The sequence below is a fragment of the Acipenser ruthenus genome, chromosome 23 (assembly GCF_902713425.1).
Source record: "Acipenser ruthenus chromosome 23, fAciRut3.2 maternal haplotype, whole genome shotgun sequence".
NCBI lineage: Eukaryota > Metazoa > Chordata > Actinopteri > Acipenseriformes > Acipenseridae > Acipenser > Acipenser ruthenus.
This window is the reverse complement of record NC_081211.1, coordinates 262,381-284,238: the sequence shown is the minus strand read 5'-3', so window position 1 is coordinate 284,238 and position 21,858 is coordinate 262,381. Positions and strand designations below refer to the sequence as shown.

The window sequence follows — 21,858 nt, the reverse complement described above, 5'->3', positions numbered from 1 at the left end:
CTGGATGAGCCTTAGGGTGGCTGGCTATATTAATGCCAGGCATTGTTTCTAACAGTTAGACCCATTTGTATTAAATGTTGGTAGATTGTGGGGTGTATATAACAATGTAAATACATAGTAATAGCTGCTATCACATTGTAAATACTGGTGGAATGATTGAACATGATGTTCCTATGGAATTACATCAGGCTGCTGGTCACAGGGCTGTTTCCATGTTTTTACACAGTAGTTACCGTGCAAGAGCAGTTATTACCATCAGTTACATGGCTATCCATTCCATGGAAAGTGCTGCCAAAATGTTTTTTTGCAATGTAACTAACTAAGCAGTTACACTAAATGCATATGCAGGAACATTCTCATGTTAGTATCAGCACCCGCTGTCACCGGAAACCCCCTTCTTAGCTATTTCCTTTGAGCACCCAATCGAATCTCTTATCAGATTCAAAGTGGAATAGAAATATTAAGCCGAGCCTGTAGATTTTGGGCAGCCTGCTCCCTGGTAACACGAAGGGACAATCCACAAGGGCAAGGAGCTATGGAAAGAGCAAGGCCTGGGAGGATCTGTGCCAGGCGAGGGCCAGCGTTTGTGTACCAGCACTCTGGGTGCACTTTAATAAACCAGAGAGAAAATAAAGAGCTCTTGTGATTTAATTTATCAGTCCACGTTTTTTGGATCACTATCAAAGTGTATCCTGGTGGTGGACTTCAAGCGAATATCATCACTTTTGATCATCCCTGAAAAAAAAAATAGATATATATATTATTTGGATTGCAAGCCGGGCATCTAGCATTGCGACGTGACAATCGGAAATTAAAAATAATTCAAACAAGACGTCTTTCATTATAACTTCAGATCTGAAATGATATTCTAATGAAGTTCCCTTTCAGAGCAAGTTAGCGTCTGGTTTGGAACTTTGGTACTTAGTCCCCCAAAGTGTGTTTGAACTTTCTGTCTATTGAAATAAGTTTTTATCATTAAGGTTTTGCCTCATATACAGCAAAGGGTATTGTAAAGATCGCCAGTAATCACATGTAGTCATCCGATGTCTGGTCGATATTAAAGGCATTCACCACGATTACGTAAGATCAAGTTAAAACAGATCTTTGGGAACATTTCAAAATGCAAGCTTGGGGTGTCTAATGAGTCACACTCTAGCTATGGACACACCAGCCTGCAACACTGCATGAGCAATGTGAGCAGATCCCGTGTCCATTTACTGCAGCACAAAGTCTGCTCTGCTCATAGTCCCAGCTGGAAACAGCTAGTGTTGGGGGCACAGTTTGCTGGAGCCCCTGGGTTTGTTTCATGTTCTGTAGCATCAACGCGCTTCGTTTTATTCTCGGTGAAGAATATCGCTCTGCTTGTCTGCCGGCTGTGCGTTTCTGCTAAGTGGCCCCGTTCGCGTTGGGCGCTCATGTGCAGTCAGGTGATGTGATATATTAATAACAAGCCTGACACAGCACCTGTCGAATTGGCAGCTCTCCACTCCTGACAGTCGTGTGCCATTACCTGGAGTGGTGCTTCTTTTGTTTGGGCTAAATAAGCATTTACTGAAAGCCCAATTAGCTCTTCAAACAGAAGCAAGTCCTCGATTTCAGAGGAGGCTTCAAGCTCCAGATGTTCAGAACTAAAGGAACTTTGCAAAGCAGGTTTTATTCATGGTTTATACTGAACCCTAAGTAAGGAAATCAAAACAAGTACAGCTTGAAATATGCGTGAGTTAGGAAGGGCAGGTAGAGTCTACAGATGCACTAAAGCTGAAGACAGTGGCAATGCATTGATTCTCTACTAAGAGGAGATGACACTATCGCTACCTACAAAGGCATGAGGTTGCAATTACAGTGCGAACCTTTTCACATTATGACATCATAATGCACACCGGTAACCCATTGTTTGATCATGACTATTCGTCAGACAGATAGTTTGCCACCATATGACCATAAATATGCAAACCTAGATTTACCTAAACACCCCTCATTAGCAAACTATCAGCATACGCAGCTACTAAACTTCACTATTTTGTTTTTAATATGCACAGCCTATTTGCATTTTTAAGACTGCACATGCATGCAGTACTAAGAACAGTGGTAAAAACATAATGGGTTTCAGTTGAGAAAAAATAAACACTTCAAATTGTAAAGCTGATTTATCATATCGTATCATACTGTTTCAATTCGGAAAGCGCTTTTGTGGTTAACTTAATCTGCCCTGGCCTTCCTTCCTTCCGTCCTTTCTTCTTCTCTGATTGCTGAGGGATCCTTGCCTGCCTGGGGAGACAGCAGTGTAAACACCCTGTGTAGTACAAGCTCTAAACGCTGCTGCTCTTTAAGGTTTTTTTAACCATGCACATTAGCCATTTGCGCTTCTGTCACACAGATTACTGTTGTCGGAGGTAAGACGGGCACAGAAACTGACGTCCTGGCATTTCCTATTACAGACACACACCACGCAGGCAGACTCACATGGCTGTGAGCTTATGTCTGCTGACCCTCCTGCTTTCAAACACTTAAAGATGTTCACTTCACACAGTCACTCACTGCTAACCCAAAACAGAACTCGCATAACTGCCATAGAACGGTCTGGATTTCTTACTAAAAAGCACGTTTTCTGTACCGTGTTTAACCTAGAAGTGACCTCATAAATGAATAGTGTAGGCAGTGCACATCCATTCACCTTATACGTCTCAAATGTATAGTTTATATATATGTGTGTGTGTGTGTGTGTAACAGGACAGAGGCTGGGCGTGAACCAGCGACCCCACACACAGCAAGCAAGTGTCTTAACTGCTATACAAAAAAAAAGGGTGCAGGGCCCCTCTGTAAATGAGAATCCGTTGCTGTGAGTTGGATCCAGCCCTGCTTGTGGGCTTATTTCCGGCTGCTTGATTGCACAGGTCTGCAGCCTCTCGTTCGGCACTCCAGCACCTTTTTGACAGCCTGCTGACAGAAAAATAGGACACCTGCATCTGGGCTGTTTTTTTTTTTTTTTCAAAACGCTCCAAGCAAATTTTTGTTTGTTTGTTTTACATTTCTAAGAGCTAATCAATGTTTTATATTCTTTAAAAAGAAAAGAAAGGAAGATAAGAAAGGATGAAACACCCCCCCTCCTCCTACCCTTCTCTGTCTCCCTTCCCTTTCTCCCTTTGGCAAGCCACGTGTAATCTTCTTTTGGTGTTTGTGTTTGATGATTAAACTCGCTTATAGAAGAATGAACCCCTTTTCAGAGAAGATAATTAACAGGGCTTGTTTTCTTATAAGAGTAAATGATTAATGCTAGTTTGGAGAGGCTTTGGAGGTAATTAAAACAATAACAAGTTTTTTTTGTGATTATTTTTGTGAATTAAACAGAGCTGTTGTGGATAGAGCAGAAAGCCAAGATCGGCTCAAACGCCTTCCTTCATTCATTAAAAAAATACTAAAAGAAAAGAGCGAAAAGTAGAACACGTTTTATATTTTATGAGGCTCAAGCGGACACGTTTGTGAGTAAAACTGACCCTACCTGTCTTTGCACGCCGTTACAGTCAGTTTACCCATTTCTGGGTTATTTATCTTCACAAAACTGAAATCTGAAGGTCACTTAAATGATCAGTGAAGACCTCCATTCAGTCAAACTTTTCAAGGAAGCAGTGTTCAGGTCGAACTGTTTTTAAATCCAGCATGTTGAAATGATTTTCTGAGGTCTGTTCTGCTTGCTTCTTTTGTCAGAATTGTTAGATATCCCACTGCTGCCACCAACTGTAAGACATCAACGCCTGCAACCAGTGAACACTCTGCCTTCTAGCAACCGAACTAGGATTACTGTGCTGAAGTGATACTACCTCAATCTAGCAGGTAGGAGATCCATATGTTCGCTTGGCCGACCCATTTGTTTCCTCTAGATACAGCACCCTGTGACAATTCTGTGCTGGTCCAGAACAACCCCTTTTAAAGGGTTATCACAGTCATTTTGCCTATGGTCATACTCTGCATTTACCATAGTTTAACATGGTTTGCAATGTTTTTTTAATATGCTTCACCATGCTTTCAATATGCTTTATTACACTTTGCCATGCTTTTACTTTGATAAATGTTTGTAAGAGTTGCAAAATAATGAAAATCTAAATATATAATCTATCCAACGCTAATTGCAAACACCAGCATCTAAAGACTACTGTGCTTCATTCATTTTGATTTATTACCAACAGGAACGGGTGTGGGTGGCAGTTTGAGGTGTCATTGGTATCATAAAAGCATTTGACAGCTTCAGATATATTTAGCCCACATTTAACCTATTGTTCGAGCCTGCTGAGCCAATACTGTCATACAGGACTCTGGGATAAAACACCTGGATTTGGTGATCCAGCGCTTTCATAGATAGTGACTTGCGGGAAAAGAGAAAAGGACGGATCTCACTGCAATTGCCTGCAACTGTGCAACACAAATGAAAAAGGTCGAAAGCTCTTCTTCAGAAATGAAATGAACTGCACTGTAATTGAAACTCGACTGGTGTAGCAGTCTAGCAGTGGCAGCCTCACCCTGTTGCAGCTGTGCTTTCATTAACCCTTGGTAAAGAGCCCTTGCACTGGCACTATAGCTCAACTGCCGCATTGCCAATAAAGATAATTTGTTAAGGGCTTGTTACTGTGTATTTGTATACTCTGGATGAGGCTTGCAAGTCTTTCAAAATGCCCCAGATGTCTTGTCACAGACACACACAGACACACACAGACACACAGACCTTTCTGTGCAGCCCAGCAGCTAGGCTTACTGGCATTAGCTTTTTATCCCCAATTTAAAATGTTATTTTTTTTATTTATCTCATTAGAAAGAGCATGTAGACCTTCAGGGCACCATCAAAAACATTGTGAAGAAGAGACTCTACTGCCATCTAGTGCATAAAACAAATCTATCTATCTATCTATCTATCTATCTATCTATCTATCTATCTATCTATCTGTCTGTCTGTCTGTCTGTCTGCATATCTGCTACCTCACTTGCATTTCTCTCACTATAATCTCTACAGGGTTGGAGCACAGAGCAACAAACATTTTGCCTCCAGGGAAACCCTCCCCGTTTATTTAGTTAGTTTTGATTTTGACATGAAGTTAAACTTCGATTATAAAGAAAACTTTGATTGTAAAGAAATATAGATATGGTTTGTTTAGGTGAATGCTCTGGTATTATACTTGGATAGGACTGGTAGATAATAATAATAATAATAATAATAATAATAATAATAATAATAATAATATACAGTATTACTGCTGTGCAGGGTCACAAATCCCACAGCCCTCGGCACAGCACTAGAACTCATGCATCAGTGGCTCCCCTGAATTGTCTGAAACAGTTCAGATGTGACAAACGGGTTCTGACTGTAAGTAATGGACAGGAAGGCACTGCACAGCGGGGAAGGTAAGCAGGTGCTACACGCATGGTCGTGCTGTCACACAGCCTCCAACTCGAACACTACTGGCCTTCAAATCTCACACTAGCATCTCAGGAACAAAATGATGCGCGCACCTCACCGCATGCAAACTGTGAACCCCAAACTCCAAAAACTAGACATGCAAAGCTGTAGAATCATCTTACAGTTCTTGTAGTTTATCATGTCACTTGAACCCCTCAATGGAATTAGAGTCTTATTACGCACAGTTGGGTGAGCATCATTCTTTCCTTCTGTTTGGTTTGTTTTGTTGTGTGAAACTATGGTCCAACATCCACACCCCTGGGGTTTGAAATGTATCATCTCTCAGCCTCAACATCTAACAAGACAAGCAAGCCCCTGCTCTGCTGTTCACAGTGTGCAGTGTGCCGTGCAGTAACAGACCACTGAATAATTGAAAATCAGAAACCACAGTGCATCAACACTGTGTCCTCGCGTTCTCTGATAAATAAATGCTGCAAAACTACAGTAGCAACGATCGCAGCCTTCCTTCCCCGAAGCCGCTTCCTGCAGATTCTTTTAAAAAAGCAATCAGATCAAAGTGATTCTGGCAGACAGTGGCTGATTGCGACTCAGTTGTTTCTCCCTGTCATTGATGACAGCCGCGCGGTCTGCCACACAGAGGAGAAAGCGCTCTTCATGCACAGGCCTGGCATTTCCCGTAATAAGCTCCGAATGGTTTATCTTTCAGCAGCAGCGTGTTTGGTCTACGGCACACAACTCCGGGAGCTGAAATCCGACTTCGACTGGTCAAGCCTTGCAGGAAACAGAATGCAATCTGATTAGCAAAATGTGACAGTATTTATGTGCACTCTCTCATAATAGACGGATCCGTTACAGTTTTAAGATTGATATCTAAAGACACGTATTTTGTAACTTAAAATAAAGCTCAAGCTGTTGTCGTTCATCAAAGTGTCTAGCCCCTGAGCGGCGTGTGTAAGGCAGTCACGGTTGAAGGCCAGGGAAGGCGTGGATGGTTGTCAGCCCTCCCATGCTCCGGCTTTGTTGACACCCTCCACTCACTGAAAAACCAAGAAACAAAACCTTGGGGGCTTTCTCAAATACCGTGAGCGGTGCGCTCGCCGTGGGGCCTCTAATTACCTCGTGTCAATTAACTTGCTGCTCTGATTGCGCCGTTTCCACTAACCACACTAATTAAGATCCCTGCTGAGAGCTCTTAACGAGAGCCACTGATGACCCGAGTCTACACTAGAGGTCCAAAAACATTCAAGTTAATCAGTGAGGGGGCGACAAAGGAAATAAGTTAAAGACACAGTCAACCAAAGGTGTTGCGTTAAGAATTTATTTGTAATTATTCATTACTAAATGAGCAATTAATTAAGGCTTACACAGAGATTCGGATGTTGTGGGCTATGTTTTCACTCCAGCGTTCACTCCAGTCTTTAACTAACGCCTGCTAAAAACAAAAGCTAGTGACTTTTTGTTGCTGTTTTTTTTTTTTACTTTTCTATAAATCATCTCGTGAAAACATGACCCATTAAATGGTGCTTGCAGCTCATGAAACCTGGTGAAGACAGGGTTAGAAGTTCAATTTTCTTTTCTCAATGCACTGTGTGATGCAATGAAACAGTAACAATACCTAGTGTATTTACACCCTCTAGTGGTAAAGAATACCTTCAGAATATGAAGGCTAGAAAAATCTCTCTCTCTCTCTCTCTCTCTCTCTCTCTCTCTCTCTCTCTCTCTCTCTCTCTCTCTCTCTCTCTCTCTCTCTCTCTCTCTCCAATTACAATTAAAATATCCTGAATGAATAGCGACATTAGGAATGAAACCAAGATAATTATAGCACAGTTGGTCCCTTGTCATGGCACAGCAACAAAGAAAAGAGGATTTATTAAAAAAAAGAAAGAAAGAGGGAGTGGGGAGAGAGAAAAGAGACGTTAATTATCTCAGGGAGGGAGATGACGTTGCCGTCCTTGCTGTGTAAAAGCTGACGTCACTGCAGGAGTTCTCCGGGTGTGCGCGGTGTGAAGCGTTTTCACAAGCGCTGTTAATGAGGCACATTGCAGGCATTCAGATTGAACTGCAGTGATACGACGTTTAGATGTACCTGTGTGTGAACGGGGAGGGGTAAAGCCATCTCCAACTTCTTATATTACAAATACAAAAAACAGCCCTCGGCGCTACTTTCTGAACTAGACTCTTGTAAAAGTTTGCATTTCTTTCAGGCATACTTTACCATGCCTGTAACATGCTTTGTCCATCAGCCTCCAATAAGCTTGATCGTGATCTTAACAGGCTTTTACCGTGTTTTAATTTCAGAGCCATATTTATGATATAATAAGACAGCAGATGTCTTTGTATGAGGATTTTAATGTTTTGCAGTTCAACTGCATAATCCTTGCTGCTACCACTAATAATAACGTGGTGTTCAAATCTTGCAAATTGCTTATTTGATGCATGCATGTATCCCTTGCCTCATCCCTGCAGAACCCAGGCATGTTTTGCACTGCGCAGGCGTGTGATCCGTGCTGATCATTGGATCCTCTTTGCACAGCTCTTGCTGCATTGACGGTCTCGCACTCCCTGCTTGATCCGAGCCTGGTCTTTGTGTTTGTATCGGTACCGGCAGTTGCTTTCACACAGTGAGCGGTTTGAATGCTTGAACTATTAAACGAAATGTGACTACCTAAGAGGAATGCTGTATTGTCCACATCTGATTATAGAAAAGGGAAGCAGTGGTTCGTTTACTGTATTTATTTATTTATTGTTTTTTTTTTTTGGTTTTTGTTTGTTTGTTTTGTTCAGGTTAAAGAATACTAGTCTTTTTGTCTGGCTGCCATTGCTACATAAGTCAGTTTCACAATTAATTCCAAAGGATTATGTGTCTAGCTTCCTTAAACGTAGGCTTGGATCAGTCACAACCAAACCTTGTTTCCCTGAAAAATCCTTCTTGTTGCAACCGTGACCACAGGAACGCATGAGTCACGAGAGTGTGGAGAAAGAGGGAGTGGGCGGGAATGTGACCTCGAATCTCTGTGCTAACACCTCAGGACTCCCCCCAGTCTCTCCGAGGGCCCCGAGAGAGGACAGAGAAGGGATGTTGGAGACTGTAATTGTTAAGACAGGAGTCCCACGATGGTCGTGGTCAGTGGACCACTCTCTTCAGCTGTTAACATCGGCCCTCACATCTACATCAGGACTGCACTGAAGTTCAAAGTCTGTTGGATCCCATAATTGCAGAAGCACGGCAGTGGTTTCTGTTCTGTAATTTAACACAATGGTTTAGTCCAGTCTGTTCTGTAATTTAACACAATGGTTTAGTCCAGTCTGTTCTGTAATTTAACACAATGGTTTAGTCCAGTCTGTTCTGTAATTTAACACAATGGTTTAGTCCTGTCTGTTCTGTAATTTTACACAATGGTTTAGTCCTGTCTGTTCTGTAATTTTACACAATGGTTTAGTCCAGTCTGTTCTGTAATTTAACACAATGGTTTAGTCCAGTCTGTTCTGTAATTTAACACAATGGTTTAGTCCTGTCTGTTCTGTAATTTTACACAATGGTTTAGTCCTGTCTGTTCTGTAATTTTACACAATGGTTTAGTCCTGTCTGTTCTGTAATTTAACACAATGGTTTAGTCCAGTCTGTTCTGTAATTTAACACAATGGTTTAGTCCAGTCTGTTCTGTAATTTAACACAATGGTTTAGTCCAGTCTGTTCTGTAATTTAACACAATGGTTTAGTCCAGTCTGTTCTGTAATTTAACACAATGGTTTAGTCCAGTCTGTTCTGTAATTTTACACAATGGTTTAGTCCAGTCTGTTCTGTAATTTTACACAATGGTTTTAGTACTGTCTGTTCTGTAATTTTACACAATGGTTTTAGTACTGTCTGTTCTCCAATATGCAAAAGGTTTTGATGAGTCATCATGACCACTGACAGGTTTTGTTTTGATTTGTTTAAACCACGTGAATGAACAAGTCGGTGACATCGCTCTGACGAAGGCCCGCCCACAGGCCATTCATTCCCAGCCCAAAGGAAAGAGATGCAGTTTTTTTCCAGACAAACCAGTCTGTTTAATTGATTTAAATAATTTCCACCAATGACAGCAGTCCTTTGTGTTCCAGGACTGTGACAAACAAACTGCATTTACTTTGACTGCTTTTCTGTCTTTCAACCAACCGTTTGTGTATTTAAGAAAGTGAACAAATACGCCAGGGGGGATCCAATCACAACGCTATAACTTGTCGGTCAGTTATTTCATTTGTTTGGATAGACTAACATTATGCACGCAACTGGCCTAGAAGCCCTTATAGAAGTTCCGAAGCACAGTCAAAGCATGATAAAGCATAGAATAGCGAGGTATGGTATATTAATGAAGCAGGGAAATGTCTCTGCCAGCCCTGCCTCCTCTCAGACTGTATAAAGGCATGCTTGCGGTACCATGTGTTTCTTTCCAAACTTCACATGCGAGTCCTGTGTGGTGCAGGGACGTGCAGACCACAGGTGGGGTTCATGACATTGAAACATGAAACAGCAGAACGTGACACTGCTGTACCGTCCGGCCCCGAGCCGTCACACAGGCACAGGTATCAGGTGACCGTGGCTTGCAGTGTGTCTGAATGTGCAGCAGGTTTCTGCGCTGTCTCTAGGTATGCGCAGTCAGTGCTTTGCCATCCCGCCCATGCAAAGGTGTGTGAGTGCTTTCTACTGCATTCCTGTTTGTCTGCATTCCAGAGAAGCTCTTTTTGTTCATCGGAGACTGGCAATCCAGCAGCTGTTTAACCTCGCTGCTCTTTATTGAACTTGTCAGATAGCAGGTAAGATTATAATCAACCTTTCTGGGTTTTTTTTTTTGTTGTTTTGCTTTGTATTTATTTCTGTATGTATTTGAGGTTTGTAATCAGATTGTATCACTGTACCCTGGTGTGAAAGTTGATATTGGTTCGGAAATGATCAAGCCCTTTTATGTTTCTCAGTGTTTATGGAATAAGAAATAATAAGTACCCAGGAGGCTTTTACTTGACATTCTGATTTGCTAGTTTGTGTATCAAGAACATCTATATATATATATATAGAGAGAGAGAGAGAGAGAGAGAGAGAGAGAGAGAGAGAGAGAGAGAGAGAGAGACAGAGACATGCAAACACACACATGCAAATATATTACTATACTTCAAGTTCATCTACATTATATATTACTGACAATTATAAATTTATGCCTCATTTATTAGAACATATCAAGTTTTTTTTGACACAATAGTTCCGGTTCAGAATAAAAGGTTTTAGTTATGTTTTTATGTATTGTTATTGTACATGTTTGTGTGTTTTTGTTTTACTTATCCACTTGATTTAATTTCATTTCGGGCATTTTGTCAGTACAAATGACAAATGTTTCAGCTAATGTCCTTTCTTCTTCTTCTCCTCTTCTTCTTCTTCTCCTTCTTCTTCTTCTTCTTCTTCTCCCGCTCTCCCTCTTCGCAGCGCTGTGCCGTGATGAACTGGACGGCGCTGGAAGGTCTGCTCAGCGGGGTCAACAAGTACTCCACGGTGTTCGGCCGCGTGTGGCTCTCGGTGGTCTTCGTCTTCCGAGTGCTGGTGTTCGTGGTGGCGGCGCAGAAGGTGTGGGGCGATGAGTCCAAGGACTTCGTCTGCAACACGAAGCAGCCCGGCTGCACCAACGTCTGTTACGACAGCATCTTCCCCATCTCCCACGTGCGCCTCTGGGCCCTGCAGCTCATCTTCGTCACCTGCCCCTCCTTGCTGGTGGTGGCTCACGTCAAGTACCGCGAGATCAAGGAGCTGAAGTACGCCAAAGCCCACAAGGGCTCCCACTTCTACGCCAACCCTGGGAAGAAGCGTGGCGGGCTCTGGTGGACCTACTTCTTCAGCCTGGTCTTCAAGGCCGGCTTCGACGCAGCCTTCCTCTATATCCTCTTCTACATCTACCACGGCTATGACATGCCTCGGCTCTCCAAGTGTGAGCTGGAGCCCTGCCCCAACGTGGTGGATTGCTTCATCTCCCGCCCCACCGAGAAGAAGATCTTCACCATCTTCATGGTGGTCACCTCGGCACTGTGCATCTTCATGTGCGTCATCGAGATGCTCTACCTGGTAGGCAAGCGCTGCCAGAAGATCATGAGGATGAGGAAGCAGAACGAGAGGTATCTCATCTCAGAGTCCAGCCAGCCTGGATTCATCCAGCTCTACCAGCCCGTTCCGCTCAACAACAGCAGCGCCAAGGAAGGCAAGAAGGTGGTGAAGGTGCCAGCGCAGGTCAACAATTCCACCCTTTAAACTGGGACCGGTTTAAGTGTGCCACACGGTGCTTCCCAGTCCACTTCATCTTGCACTGCAGGACCTGCTTCACCAAACTCAAGCAAACCTTCCGTCACCTTTTTAAAGTGCTGCTCAGCACACCTTTAACGCAGCTGAAACTGGAACGATCTGGGTGGAAATATTTACATAACCAGAAAAATACGTTAGTGATTTTTATTTGATTTTTGGAAGTTATGGCTCCATCCAGCACTTTTTATTTGAAGGTGTTAGTCGTTGGGTTCTGTATGAAGGATCTAAACCGCGACAGGTCTTAATGCCACCAGCCTAACATTTCTAAACCCCAGTGCACTTTATTCTGATTGGATGTTAAAAAAGTGGCTCAATTGAAACTGGATTTAAATGGAATTAAAAAGCACCTGTATTACAGATGTGCCACTGTTTGATGTTTCAACGAATGCACCATTATTTTGTGTTACTATTATTATTTTTTATTTTATTCATTGTAGTCACCTTTAGCTTTTTAGCTACCTAGTTTGTGGTTGAGGTTTCACAGTCTGGTATTCAAAGGATTCGGTTTTGCATGCGAGGTGGGCTTGTCTTTACAATACCAAACATTGTGCCAATGGCTGAAAAACAAAACACAATAATTCAGCAGGGTGCATCTCAGGCGGAACTACTCTCAGCAGCCCTTCTGCCCCCTGGTGGATGGTTTATGCACCACACTGCTCTTTTGTTGGACTGTACTGAGTAGGCATGCACAACGGAGATAAGAGGCAGGGTTAGCCATGGGCCTGGAGCCAGAGCAGAGCTGGCGCTGAGGATGCTGGACCAGAGCAGAGCTGGCGCTGAGGATGCTGGACCGGAGCAGAGCTGGCGCTGAGGATGCTGAACCGGAGCAGAGCTGGCGCTGAGGATTCTGGAGCCAGAGCAGAGCTGGCGCTGAGGATGCTGGACCGGAGCAGAGCTGGCTCTGAGGATTCTGGAGCCAAAGCAGAGCTGGCGCTGAGGATGCTGGACCGGAGCGGAGCTGGTGCTGAGGATGCTGGACCGGAGCAGAGCTGGCGCTGAGGATGCTGAACCGGAGCGGAGCTGGCGCTGAGGATGCTGGACCGGAGCGGAGCTGGTGCTGAGGATGCTGAACCGGAGCAGAGCTGGCGCTGAGGATGCTGGACCGGAGCAGAGCTGGCGCTGAGGATGCTGAACCGGAGCAGAGCTGGCGCTGAGGATGCTGGACCGGAGCAGAGCTGGCGCTGGGTCACTGGAGCGCTCTGGAGCTTGGAGCCGGGGCTGAGGTTCCGGGAGCACCTCCATTATTTCCTGCTTTTCACATTTTAAGCAAACAGGGTATTGTCATGTTCAGATATCCGTTGAGGATTCAGACGTGTATTTCAATATATGTTAATTTGCAAAACGTTATCTCAGTCATTGTATGTAACACTATTAAAGTATCCTGGAAGTAAGAAAGTCCAGACTTTACCCTTGTGAATTAATTACAAAGGATGCCATGCAGCAGTGACAGTTAAAAATTATGATGATTATTGCTGTTATTAATGCTGTTGTTCATGTAAATGTAACACTGCACTGTACAATGTGTGTGTCTGTTTACTCACTGCTACTCACACAAGCACATCCCGGCATGTCCTGGCTTGCCTCTCTGTGTACTTGTTTTGTATGTGATCGTAGCAGTTCTGTGCCTGGCTGGTTCTTATGTATTTTGAGAGGCGTGTTTTCTGTATCAGTAGAAACATCCACTCTAAGCATGTTAGGAGCTTGTGATGGTCAACAGTGTAATCAGTCTGCACTGCGACTTCCTAAAACAACTCCCAGCGGACATGAAAGGAATCTGCGTGGTGTTTATTTTATACTGTGTGTTTATTAACCCACCATGTGTGATGTTCATGCTGGATATTTGCATGTTAAAGTCGCCAGCATACTATTCCTCTGAGTGCCAGTCTCTGAGCGAGTCTCGGCAAGCCTGATCAATGAAACACTGAAACAGTGACTTCAAGATTTGAAACGGAAAACCTCTGACAAACTCAATGTTTCAAAGGAGGAAGAAGTTACATGTGCCCTCCCTTTACACTGGCCTCATTGCAGAAAGGTCGCTCAGAGACCCCAATGGTAGCCTGTGCTGGGTGTTTGATAGAACATACCACACATCCATTAGTGCAGAAACAGCAAAGGACTGAAGATTAAGAAGAACACACGCCATGGGACAGTAAACAGATAACAACAAGAAAATGAAACGTCATGAAAATCAGAGGTCACACGTCGCGCTGCGCTTTCAAAACCCCTGCCAAAGCTAACTACAGTAAAATCAAAGTGGAATAAAGGGTACTGAAAGCCTGGGAAAGCATCGGCAAGCATTGTGAAGCACAGAGAGGACTCGATGAACTCTGCCTGGATGTTTCAGCTATTATTATTATTATTATTATTATTATTATTATTATTAGCACCGGTTTTAAAATTAGCGTTTCTTTTATTTAGATCAGAATGTATCTCTTTTCGCAAAACGTCCCCATCTTTCCATACGGTACGTCATCATCTGCATTTCCATGCGATGAATCACAATCGCCGCTCCCTCCGCTTTGTCAAGGGTGGCATTTTGTGGGTCGGTCGGGCTGGATAATCGAACCGCAACACCAAAGAATGTATTGCTAAGCGACCTTAACTGAACTCGTAGTATGATAGTACATAGCTTCACACGGCCGTCTCGAATACCGGCCAATCCGGTTATGCGTAAAGGATCATCTGCACCAATCCGGGTAAGGCTGTATGGGATTTAAACGAACCTGATTGACACTCCCTCTGACCAATCCAGTGTCAGCAGGCGTGGCGTCTGTAGATCTACTGTCCCGGTGCGTCAGCAGTGACGTCACTTCAGAAATGGCAAATTACGGACAGGTAAGCGCGGCGCAGCTTCCGGGGTCGAGTGTTTTTCAGGTTGTTTTTAGAAATAATATAATGTCCTTTTTGATACTTTTTATAGACGACATGAAACGCCCGGAGTTATATTCCACTTCTGCTTTTAAAAAAAACAACGAAACTTAAATTTGAATATGTGTGTTTATTTTAAGCTGTAAAGACGAGTTCACGGAAGCTTATGTTCTTGTATATGTTGTGTAAGATACGAATTCTTAGGCTTCGGTTTCAGTGGATTTGCAGAGATTTTAAGTCGCTTATCTAGCCAGGGATGGGAACAAGACTCCCATTGCATATTACACAGATTATTCGGTGTACTGGTTTCATGGATGGAAACCACGTCCGGTGCTCCAGGGTCCAGGGTCCGTGTTTAACGAAGGCAAAGCCAACACGGATTGGTTTGTGGTGTGGAGTGGACAGCAATGAGAAACCTCTTCGGAAGACTGCAGTAAACAGCCAGGCTTCAGTGTTACATGAAGCACGTCTAAACACATTTCTTATTCCATTGTTATTTATTTATTTGGCGGACGCCTTCATCCAAAGCGATTTACAGGTGTTACAGGGCAGCACAGGGTTACAATGCAAGATTCAGATTTAAATACAGTGCAGTTAACAGCAAGTGCAAATAATACTGTTAAAATACAATGTGAAATAGGGTGTAAAAAGTTAGGATGTCAACAAGTTATATCTACAATGACATATTAGTATGTCTGTGTGTGTATATATATATATATATACACACACACACACACACAGTAGTCCATCGTGTGTCTGACTGCGGTGTGACCAGAGTAAAGTCGGATGAATTAATCCTGTTTTAAATACCATTATACACAGCTGTAACAGTTACTATATTCACACAGTTATTGTTTTGAGATTCAGCTTTTATTAGAGAGCTCCCCTAAATCCCTTGTTTCGAAAGGTTCAGGGTATTAATGCTTGTGCCGGTAGCCGTCTGCCGTGTGGGTGCGTGCATTCGCTGCTGGGGTTGAAGTTGATACGCCCCCCGCAGGCGAACACGATTTATTTACATATCAACACAGCAGCAGTGGTAGTACATACAACACAGCGTGAGAAAACTGTAGTGGGATCTAAAATCTCTGGACTAATCTTCTCTGTTCAAAAATAAACCAACTCCAGCTACTCACCCGGCTGTCAGCGGTTTTGACTTCCTTACTCACTCTTCCATATCCAACCTCTGTGTCTCTCTCTCACACACACACACACGGACGCACGCACGTGTCAGTGAACTTCAGCTTCTTTAACCCAGTTGGCATTGGTTCTGCAGCAGCCCTGAGGTGAATAAATGGAAGCTTTTTAATTCCTAATGCCCTGCTGGGCATCAGCAAAATGGATAGGTTTACGGATAAATAAAACACCTGTGGGTGATGTTGCTGAAGAGCTTGATCCTGCCAGATAAACGGTTAGGATATGTGACTGGCGGATACGTGACGGATTACTGTGTTTGTAAAAGGATATACCTCAAATAAAATACTTGACGACGTCGAGTCTAATGACCAGTTTCACAGAACTCTATTAGCATTGATCTGTGGACTTCCTTATATCATTAGGGAGTCCAAGATTAGCTCTAATCGGGGTCTGTGAATTAGTAACCATTAAGAACTCTTGAAGAGCCACCAGCAGTTGAAATGTCATCTGTAAAGCCTTTCTGGGATATTTTAAAGCAGGATTTCTTTTTCCTTTTCGTTTCTCTTTCTCAGGGTTACCCCAGTTCAGGAGGTCCGGCCCCGGGAGGGGGTTATTACTCTGGACCGCCCCCTGCTGGTGGACAGGCACCTCCGGGAGGTCAATATGGAGCTGGAGCACCCCCTGGTGGGCCTTACAGCGGTACTGCATCTCCACACAGGGGTCAGTACGGGGGATCAGCTCCCCCTGGTGGTTATTACGGGGGCACTGCGCCTCCTCCAGCTGCGGGGGGTCAGTACGGGGGAGCGGCTCCCCCTGGTGGTGGGCAGTACTATGGAGGTCCTGCTCCTGGCTCTGGGGGGCAGTACGGGGGCCCAGGGGGAGTGGCCCCGGGGGCCCCATACGGAGGGGCAGCACCAGGAGGGGGGCACTTCGGAGGGCAAGCCCCTGGCGCCCCCTATGGAGGTTATGGCCAGCCCCAGGGACAGCAAGCTCCTGGAGGAGGTGAGATTATATGTATTTATTTCTAACTCTGCTCCAACCTTTTTAATGCTGTAGTCGGGAGTCCTAGGTAAAAGACCCTGCAATTTGAGTTCTTATAATGAGAAGACAAGGGCTAGTGGGGCCTTATAATCTCTTTCATGGTATAGAAGGATGCCCCGTAATGAGCAGTGTGGACCTGGAAGACCCTTGCACAAATGAAATCAACCCGCACAGCACAGCACAGTGCAGAAACCAGGACCAGAGGATGCTTAGTTGTTGGTACCGAATCACTGGGATTCAACTTGAGATCGGGAGGAACACTGATGGGCCAAACTGCCTCCTCTCGTTCATAAACCTTCTAATGTTTTTAAGGCGGTGGTCAGAACGCTTGTATGCTTGGATGATAAACCCGTTCCTGTCTGTGTTTGTTGAGGCAAGAGAGACATGTCTCTGTGTGTTTGTGTTTCCAGCTAACGTCCCCCCTGGCGTCGACCCCGAAGCGTTCCAGTGGTTCCAGACCGTGGACACTGACCACAGTGGCTCCATCACCCTGAAGGAGCTGAAGCAGGCCCTGGTCAACTCCAACTGGTCAGCCTTCAACGACGAGACGTGCCTCATGATGATCAGTGAGTACCGCTGCACGACGAGAGAGTCAGCCGCCACTCCTGGGTGGGATTCTGTGATGGTAACAGGGCAGCCCTTGCTATTTAAAGCCTTGCTTGTTTTGTTTTCTTGTTGCAGACATGTTTGATAAGAGCAACACTGGGAAGATGGACTTGTTTGGGTTCTCCGGTCTGTGGGGGTTCATGCAGCAGTGGAAGTCTATGTTCCAGCAGTTCGACCGCGATCGCTCAGGGACCATCAGCGCCAACGAACTGCACCAGGGTGAGTGACTGAGTGAGGGGGCAAGGGATGGGAACAAGACTCCCATTGCATAGCAGTCTGATCCATTCCTGGTGAGACACACCCAAGCTTGTTACCTATGCACACTGTGGCTAATCAAGGTTGCAGTAAAACCTGGAATGGGTGAAGCTGCTGTGCAAAAGGAGTCTGATCACCACCCCTGGAGGAGGCGCACGCAGCAGGCATGGTAATAGTTTATCAGGTGTTTGTATTCCTCAAATAATTTAAGGTAAAATGTATAAGAAACTAAATCAGGTTGGCGCCTCAACGTTAGTTTACTTGTCTCGGTTTCTTACACTTTTAACTTTAGAATTCTGATTGAGCATTTTGAAGTTATTAATAATAATAAATCAATCAATCAATAATAATGAGGTTAGGAAAGTTTCATTTTAAGAGGCTCTACCCTGAGCGGTTGGTTCCTACCTAAACCCGTTCCCCTTGCCTTCCAGCCCTGTCCCAGATGGGGTACAACCTGAGCCCTCAGTTCACGCAAAGCCTGGTGTCCCGGGGGAGGCAGTCCTCCATGCAGCTGGACCGCTTCATCCAGGTGTGCACACAGCTGCAGAGCATGACCGGGGCCTTCCGAGAGAAAGACACGGGCATGACAGGCAGCGTGAGGATGAGCTACGAGGACTTCCTGTGCACCTCCATCACCCGCCTGCTGTGAGAGCTGGGCTCCGTGCGCGTGTGTGTGTGTGTGTGATCCCTCAGGACTGGACTGGGGGGCGAGGGGACCAGCACGGGAACGCTCCAGCGGGGAGGGGAGGGGAGGGGGGGGCTGTTGCATTAACACACTTCTGAGTAGTGCAGGGAATCAAATATTTGTAATGCAGGTGTGGCTATGCAGATATCTCAAGCATGAGTTACTATTGTTTTATATGAGGGTACAAAGGTCTGCAGGTCGCTCCCCATTGCTCCCCTACATACAGAAATATCTCCTGTTTTGAGATTGATTTCACCTTTGAGAGGACTGGTCCCCTCCTCTCTATACCCTTCCAGTCCCCTTCAAGTTGGCAAAGCAGAATTTGACCTTTTAAACAATCATGTAAATTGCCACTCCTTGCACATGGTCCAGGGTTTAGCTACCAAGTTAACACCATAGCACTGCGAGGGGCTTTTAGTGATATTAAGAGGGAAACACTACCTGTATTGTCATTGTACTCATTTCAAATATATAATTCCAGATTGTATTTCCCTTTGTATTCCCTGTTTCTGTGTTATTTTTAAAGCGAGTCATTGCAGATGAATGTTCAGAGGTCACTTTTGGGGGGTGGTAGTGCCATCTAATAAATGAGCAATGAAGGAATAAACCTTTTAAATAATGAAATTTAAAAAAAAAACTGAAACCCAAGTACAAGTGCAGCAGCAAATAAGATCTGGGTTTCAAAATTGCCAAACACAGAGAGACCTGTGCATCTAGCACCCAGACACAGAGAGATCTGTGCATCTAGCTTGCAAACTATTGGAAGCGTGTCAAATACTGCTCATGTTACCTGCTAAAAATGTATACTGTGTGCAAGAACACAGCGTCTGCAGTAGCAGTGCTGGAGCCTCAGTTTCAGATGTTGTGGCAGTGTGCATTTCGACCATAGAATAATAGTGTAATGCTAAACTGGTACCTATCTTAAAAACGTTTGTGTGCATGTGAAACTGCTTAATGTGCCCTGACTGTCGTGCATAATGAGGTTTCTAATAAATAAATAAATAAATGATGTTGCAAACAGCTTGGCTTACTCTTGTGGTCCAAATATATGCTGTGCTGTAATCAAATGATTTTTTACACCAGTAAATAACATGGAAATAGTAACAACAGTGTGTTTTTCGAGTTAATAAAGTTGCTGTATTTTTGCTAACACGCACTTACTGTCCACATGTCGTTATTTCACGGTCTGCAGCTTACTTACATTACTGTTTGTTTGTATTTATTTATTTTTTTCTACAATAAAGTGACCGGATTTTTGTTTTCAGTTTGTGCTTGTTGCCACTGGGTGGCGCTCGTACGCTTTGAGTGGACATGGAGCGGGGCGGGAGTTGTAAAATTAGCAGGAGGGAAAACCAATGAAAAAGTTAGGAGCTCGCAGCTGTGACCAATCAACTCGTAGCAGAAGCGGGGCCAGAGACCGGAAGTTTGTGTTCAGTTTTTATAAACAGTAAGGTGAGTAAATGACATTGAAGGACGGGTCAGGGAAAAAAAATATTCATCGTTTTAATTATGGCACAAATGATGTCGTGGAAGTCTAAGTTATCAGGGCAGTTTAATGAACGGGAGCTGTATTTAAAAATGTTGTGTTTTAAGCCGCAGTAAAACCCGTGCATGACTCGACTGCAGCAAAGTCTTGTTTCTTAACTCTGTTTTGCAAATGCAAGAACGTGTAACGAGTATTAGGAAGCAACACGACAAAGAAGCGTTTCTAGATTTAGTGTGGTTTGTTTGCCCCTCGCATAGCGTTAGATCAAGTTTAAAGTGATGTATTACGAGGAGAAGGAATCTTAAAACTATCACGACCAGCCGTGCAAGTAATTAACTCGTACAAAAGCAATGCACGAAACTCCGCATAGCACGACTAAGTCCACTGTAGTCATGTGTGTCGCGTTATGCGTGCAGAATGATTTGCATCAGACCAGTCCCTGGTCTGTATAAAGCAGCCGGTTCCAGTGAGTACGTGACAGTTTACCGGTATGTCACAAGCGTCTCATGCATTAATAGTAACGCAGCTGCCTACTGACCACTGTGGACTAGCCCTCCACGTATACTGTGGAATCAGTTCTTCTGTCAAGAAGTCATATAAATAAAGTTTTAAAAACATTGTTAAATGTTAGATTTGAGTTTATGCAGGGTAACATCAGTGTCGTTTTCTCTTATGATTTAACAAGAGTACGTGGAGCTACCTCCTACCAAACTTTATAGCCATGAAAAAAACAAGCAACTTTTTCTGGTAGCAACTTTATAAGGAACTTCTGCTGGTGACAGTTTTGAAGGGTTTTCACCATGTGTGTGCAGACAGTTCAACCCACAATATCTGAACAACATAGATCTAAGCTACTAAGCCAAAACTACTTCAAAATGGTCTCATACAACGATATATGTACAACAATCCGTAGTTTTTTTTATTTATAATAAATAAGTCTGTTCCTCTCTTCCCCACTCCCCTCACCTCATCCACACATTGTCTCTCCCCTCCCAGTCCTCACCATGTGGCCTGTGTTCTGGACAGCAGCACGTGCCTATGCTCCCTACATCACGTTCCCCGTGGCCTTCGTGGTCGGGGCGGTGGGGTACCACCTGGAGTGGTTCATCCGCGGCACCTCTCCCCCTCCCGCGGACGAGCAGAGCGTGGCGGAGCTGCGAGAGGACCGACGCCTGGAGGAGTTGAGGGGGGGCGACGGCACGCAGGTCACCAGCCTCAAAGACAAGCTGGAGTTCACCCCGAAAGCCGCGCTGAACCGCAACCGACCCGAGAAGAGCTAGGGGAACCGGGCTGGACCGGGGAGAACTGCGAGCATAGCATCACTGTGGAGTCTGGGGAGAACAAACCCAAACTGCGATGAAGAGAACAGCCGGCCGCTGTTTCCAGGACGCACATTTTCAGAGCCTTGATTATTGTTAAACGCTGCCTGCCGACATTCACTAAGAAGGTCCCCGGTCAGCAGGATCCCCCTGCAGTCACTTTGCTGTGTTCAAGTGACTTCTCCCCCAGAGGATGTAAGTGTTGAGCGGAGCATCCTGCTGTTGAATAAGCCAGCCTGCTCTGCGTTGATGAAAGGACTCCGTATATAACGATCCGGAACTCATGCCTTTCAAACGTGTTTTCAGCTTTATTTTGTGTTAAGCTTGTCCTGTTTAGTCGGCCGTGTCTCCAAGTACAGTAAAGAAACAAAGCCGAACAACAGACACCCATGCTGGCATCACAGGTGATCTGGAAAGAAGTATTAAATAAATAAAAGCAATTTATAAATAAAGCTGTTTTTTTTTTTTTGTTTTTTTATATAGTTTATTTCTTAATGCCGACAGTGCTTAAGTAACAAGCTCAGGTGTGTCTTATTAAACTCCTAGTAAAACCAGGAATGGCTCATACTGCTGTGCAATGGGAGTGATTTCCATCTCTGAAGTAGAAAGGCTTTGCTGCTTCTTGTGCTGTTTTAGCTGGCACTGCAAAGTCTTTTAGAGTTCCCTGGCTGAGTTCTGCAGGGCTCCGTCGCTCATGGTGTAAGCAGCGTTGGGTCGGAGCCCAGCTTCGAGGGC

At 44.4% G+C, this 21,858-nt stretch overlaps 3 protein-coding genes across 3 annotated transcripts; all 3 read left to right on the top strand.

The window, feature by feature from the left end:
- The first annotated feature begins 9,839 nt into the window (after positions 1–9,839).
- Positions 9,840–16,407, top strand: LOC117413359 (gap junction beta-4 protein-like). Its single transcript, XM_034022435.3, has 3 exons — positions 9,840–10,204; positions 10,866–13,004; positions 16,304–16,407. Exon 2 carries the CDS (start codon positions 10,878–10,880, stop codon positions 11,676–11,678), a length of 801 nt encoding a protein of 266 aa, XP_033878326.3. The 5' UTR covers positions 9,840–10,204; positions 10,866–10,877; the 3' UTR covers positions 11,679–13,004; positions 16,304–16,407.
- LOC117413355 (peflin-like) lies at positions 14,444–19,325 on the top strand. The gene is made up of 5 exons (XM_034022431.3): positions 14,444–14,564; positions 16,304–16,733; positions 17,183–17,338; positions 17,454–17,597; positions 18,065–19,325. The coding sequence occupies exons 1-5, from the start codon at positions 14,547–14,549 to the stop codon at positions 18,280–18,282; spliced, it is 966 nt and encodes a 321-aa protein (XP_033878322.3). The 5' UTR covers positions 14,444–14,546; the 3' UTR covers positions 18,283–19,325.
- Positions 19,326–19,676: 351 nt separating this feature from the next.
- Positions 19,677–21,575, top strand: LOC117964608 (small integral membrane protein 12-like). The gene is made up of 2 exons (XM_034908646.2): positions 19,677–19,770; positions 20,801–21,575. The coding sequence occupies exon 2, from the start codon at positions 20,809–20,811 to the stop codon at positions 21,082–21,084; it is 276 nt and encodes a 91-aa protein (XP_034764537.1). The 5' UTR covers positions 19,677–19,770; positions 20,801–20,808; the 3' UTR covers positions 21,085–21,575.
- Positions 21,576–21,858: the final 283 nt, after the last annotated feature.

Excerpts from the sequence above, each read along its gene's own strand:
- LOC117964608 (XM_034908646.2), top strand. The coding sequence starts at position 20,809 with ATGTGGCCTGTGTTCTGGACAGCAGCACGTGCCTATGCTCCCTACATC.
- LOC117413359 (XM_034022435.3), top strand. The coding sequence starts at position 10,878 with ATGAACTGGACGGCGCTGGAAGGTCTGCTCAGCGGGGTCAACAAGTAC.
- LOC117413355 (XM_034022431.3), top strand. Across the intron at positions 17,339-17,453 it reads GACGTGCCTCATGATGATCA|ACATGTTTGATAAGAGCAAC; the intron begins GTGAGTACCGCT and ends TTCTTGTTGCAG. Across the intron at positions 17,598-18,064 it reads CGCCAACGAACTGCACCAGG|CCCTGTCCCAGATGGGGTAC; the intron begins GTGAGTGACTGA and ends CTTGCCTTCCAG.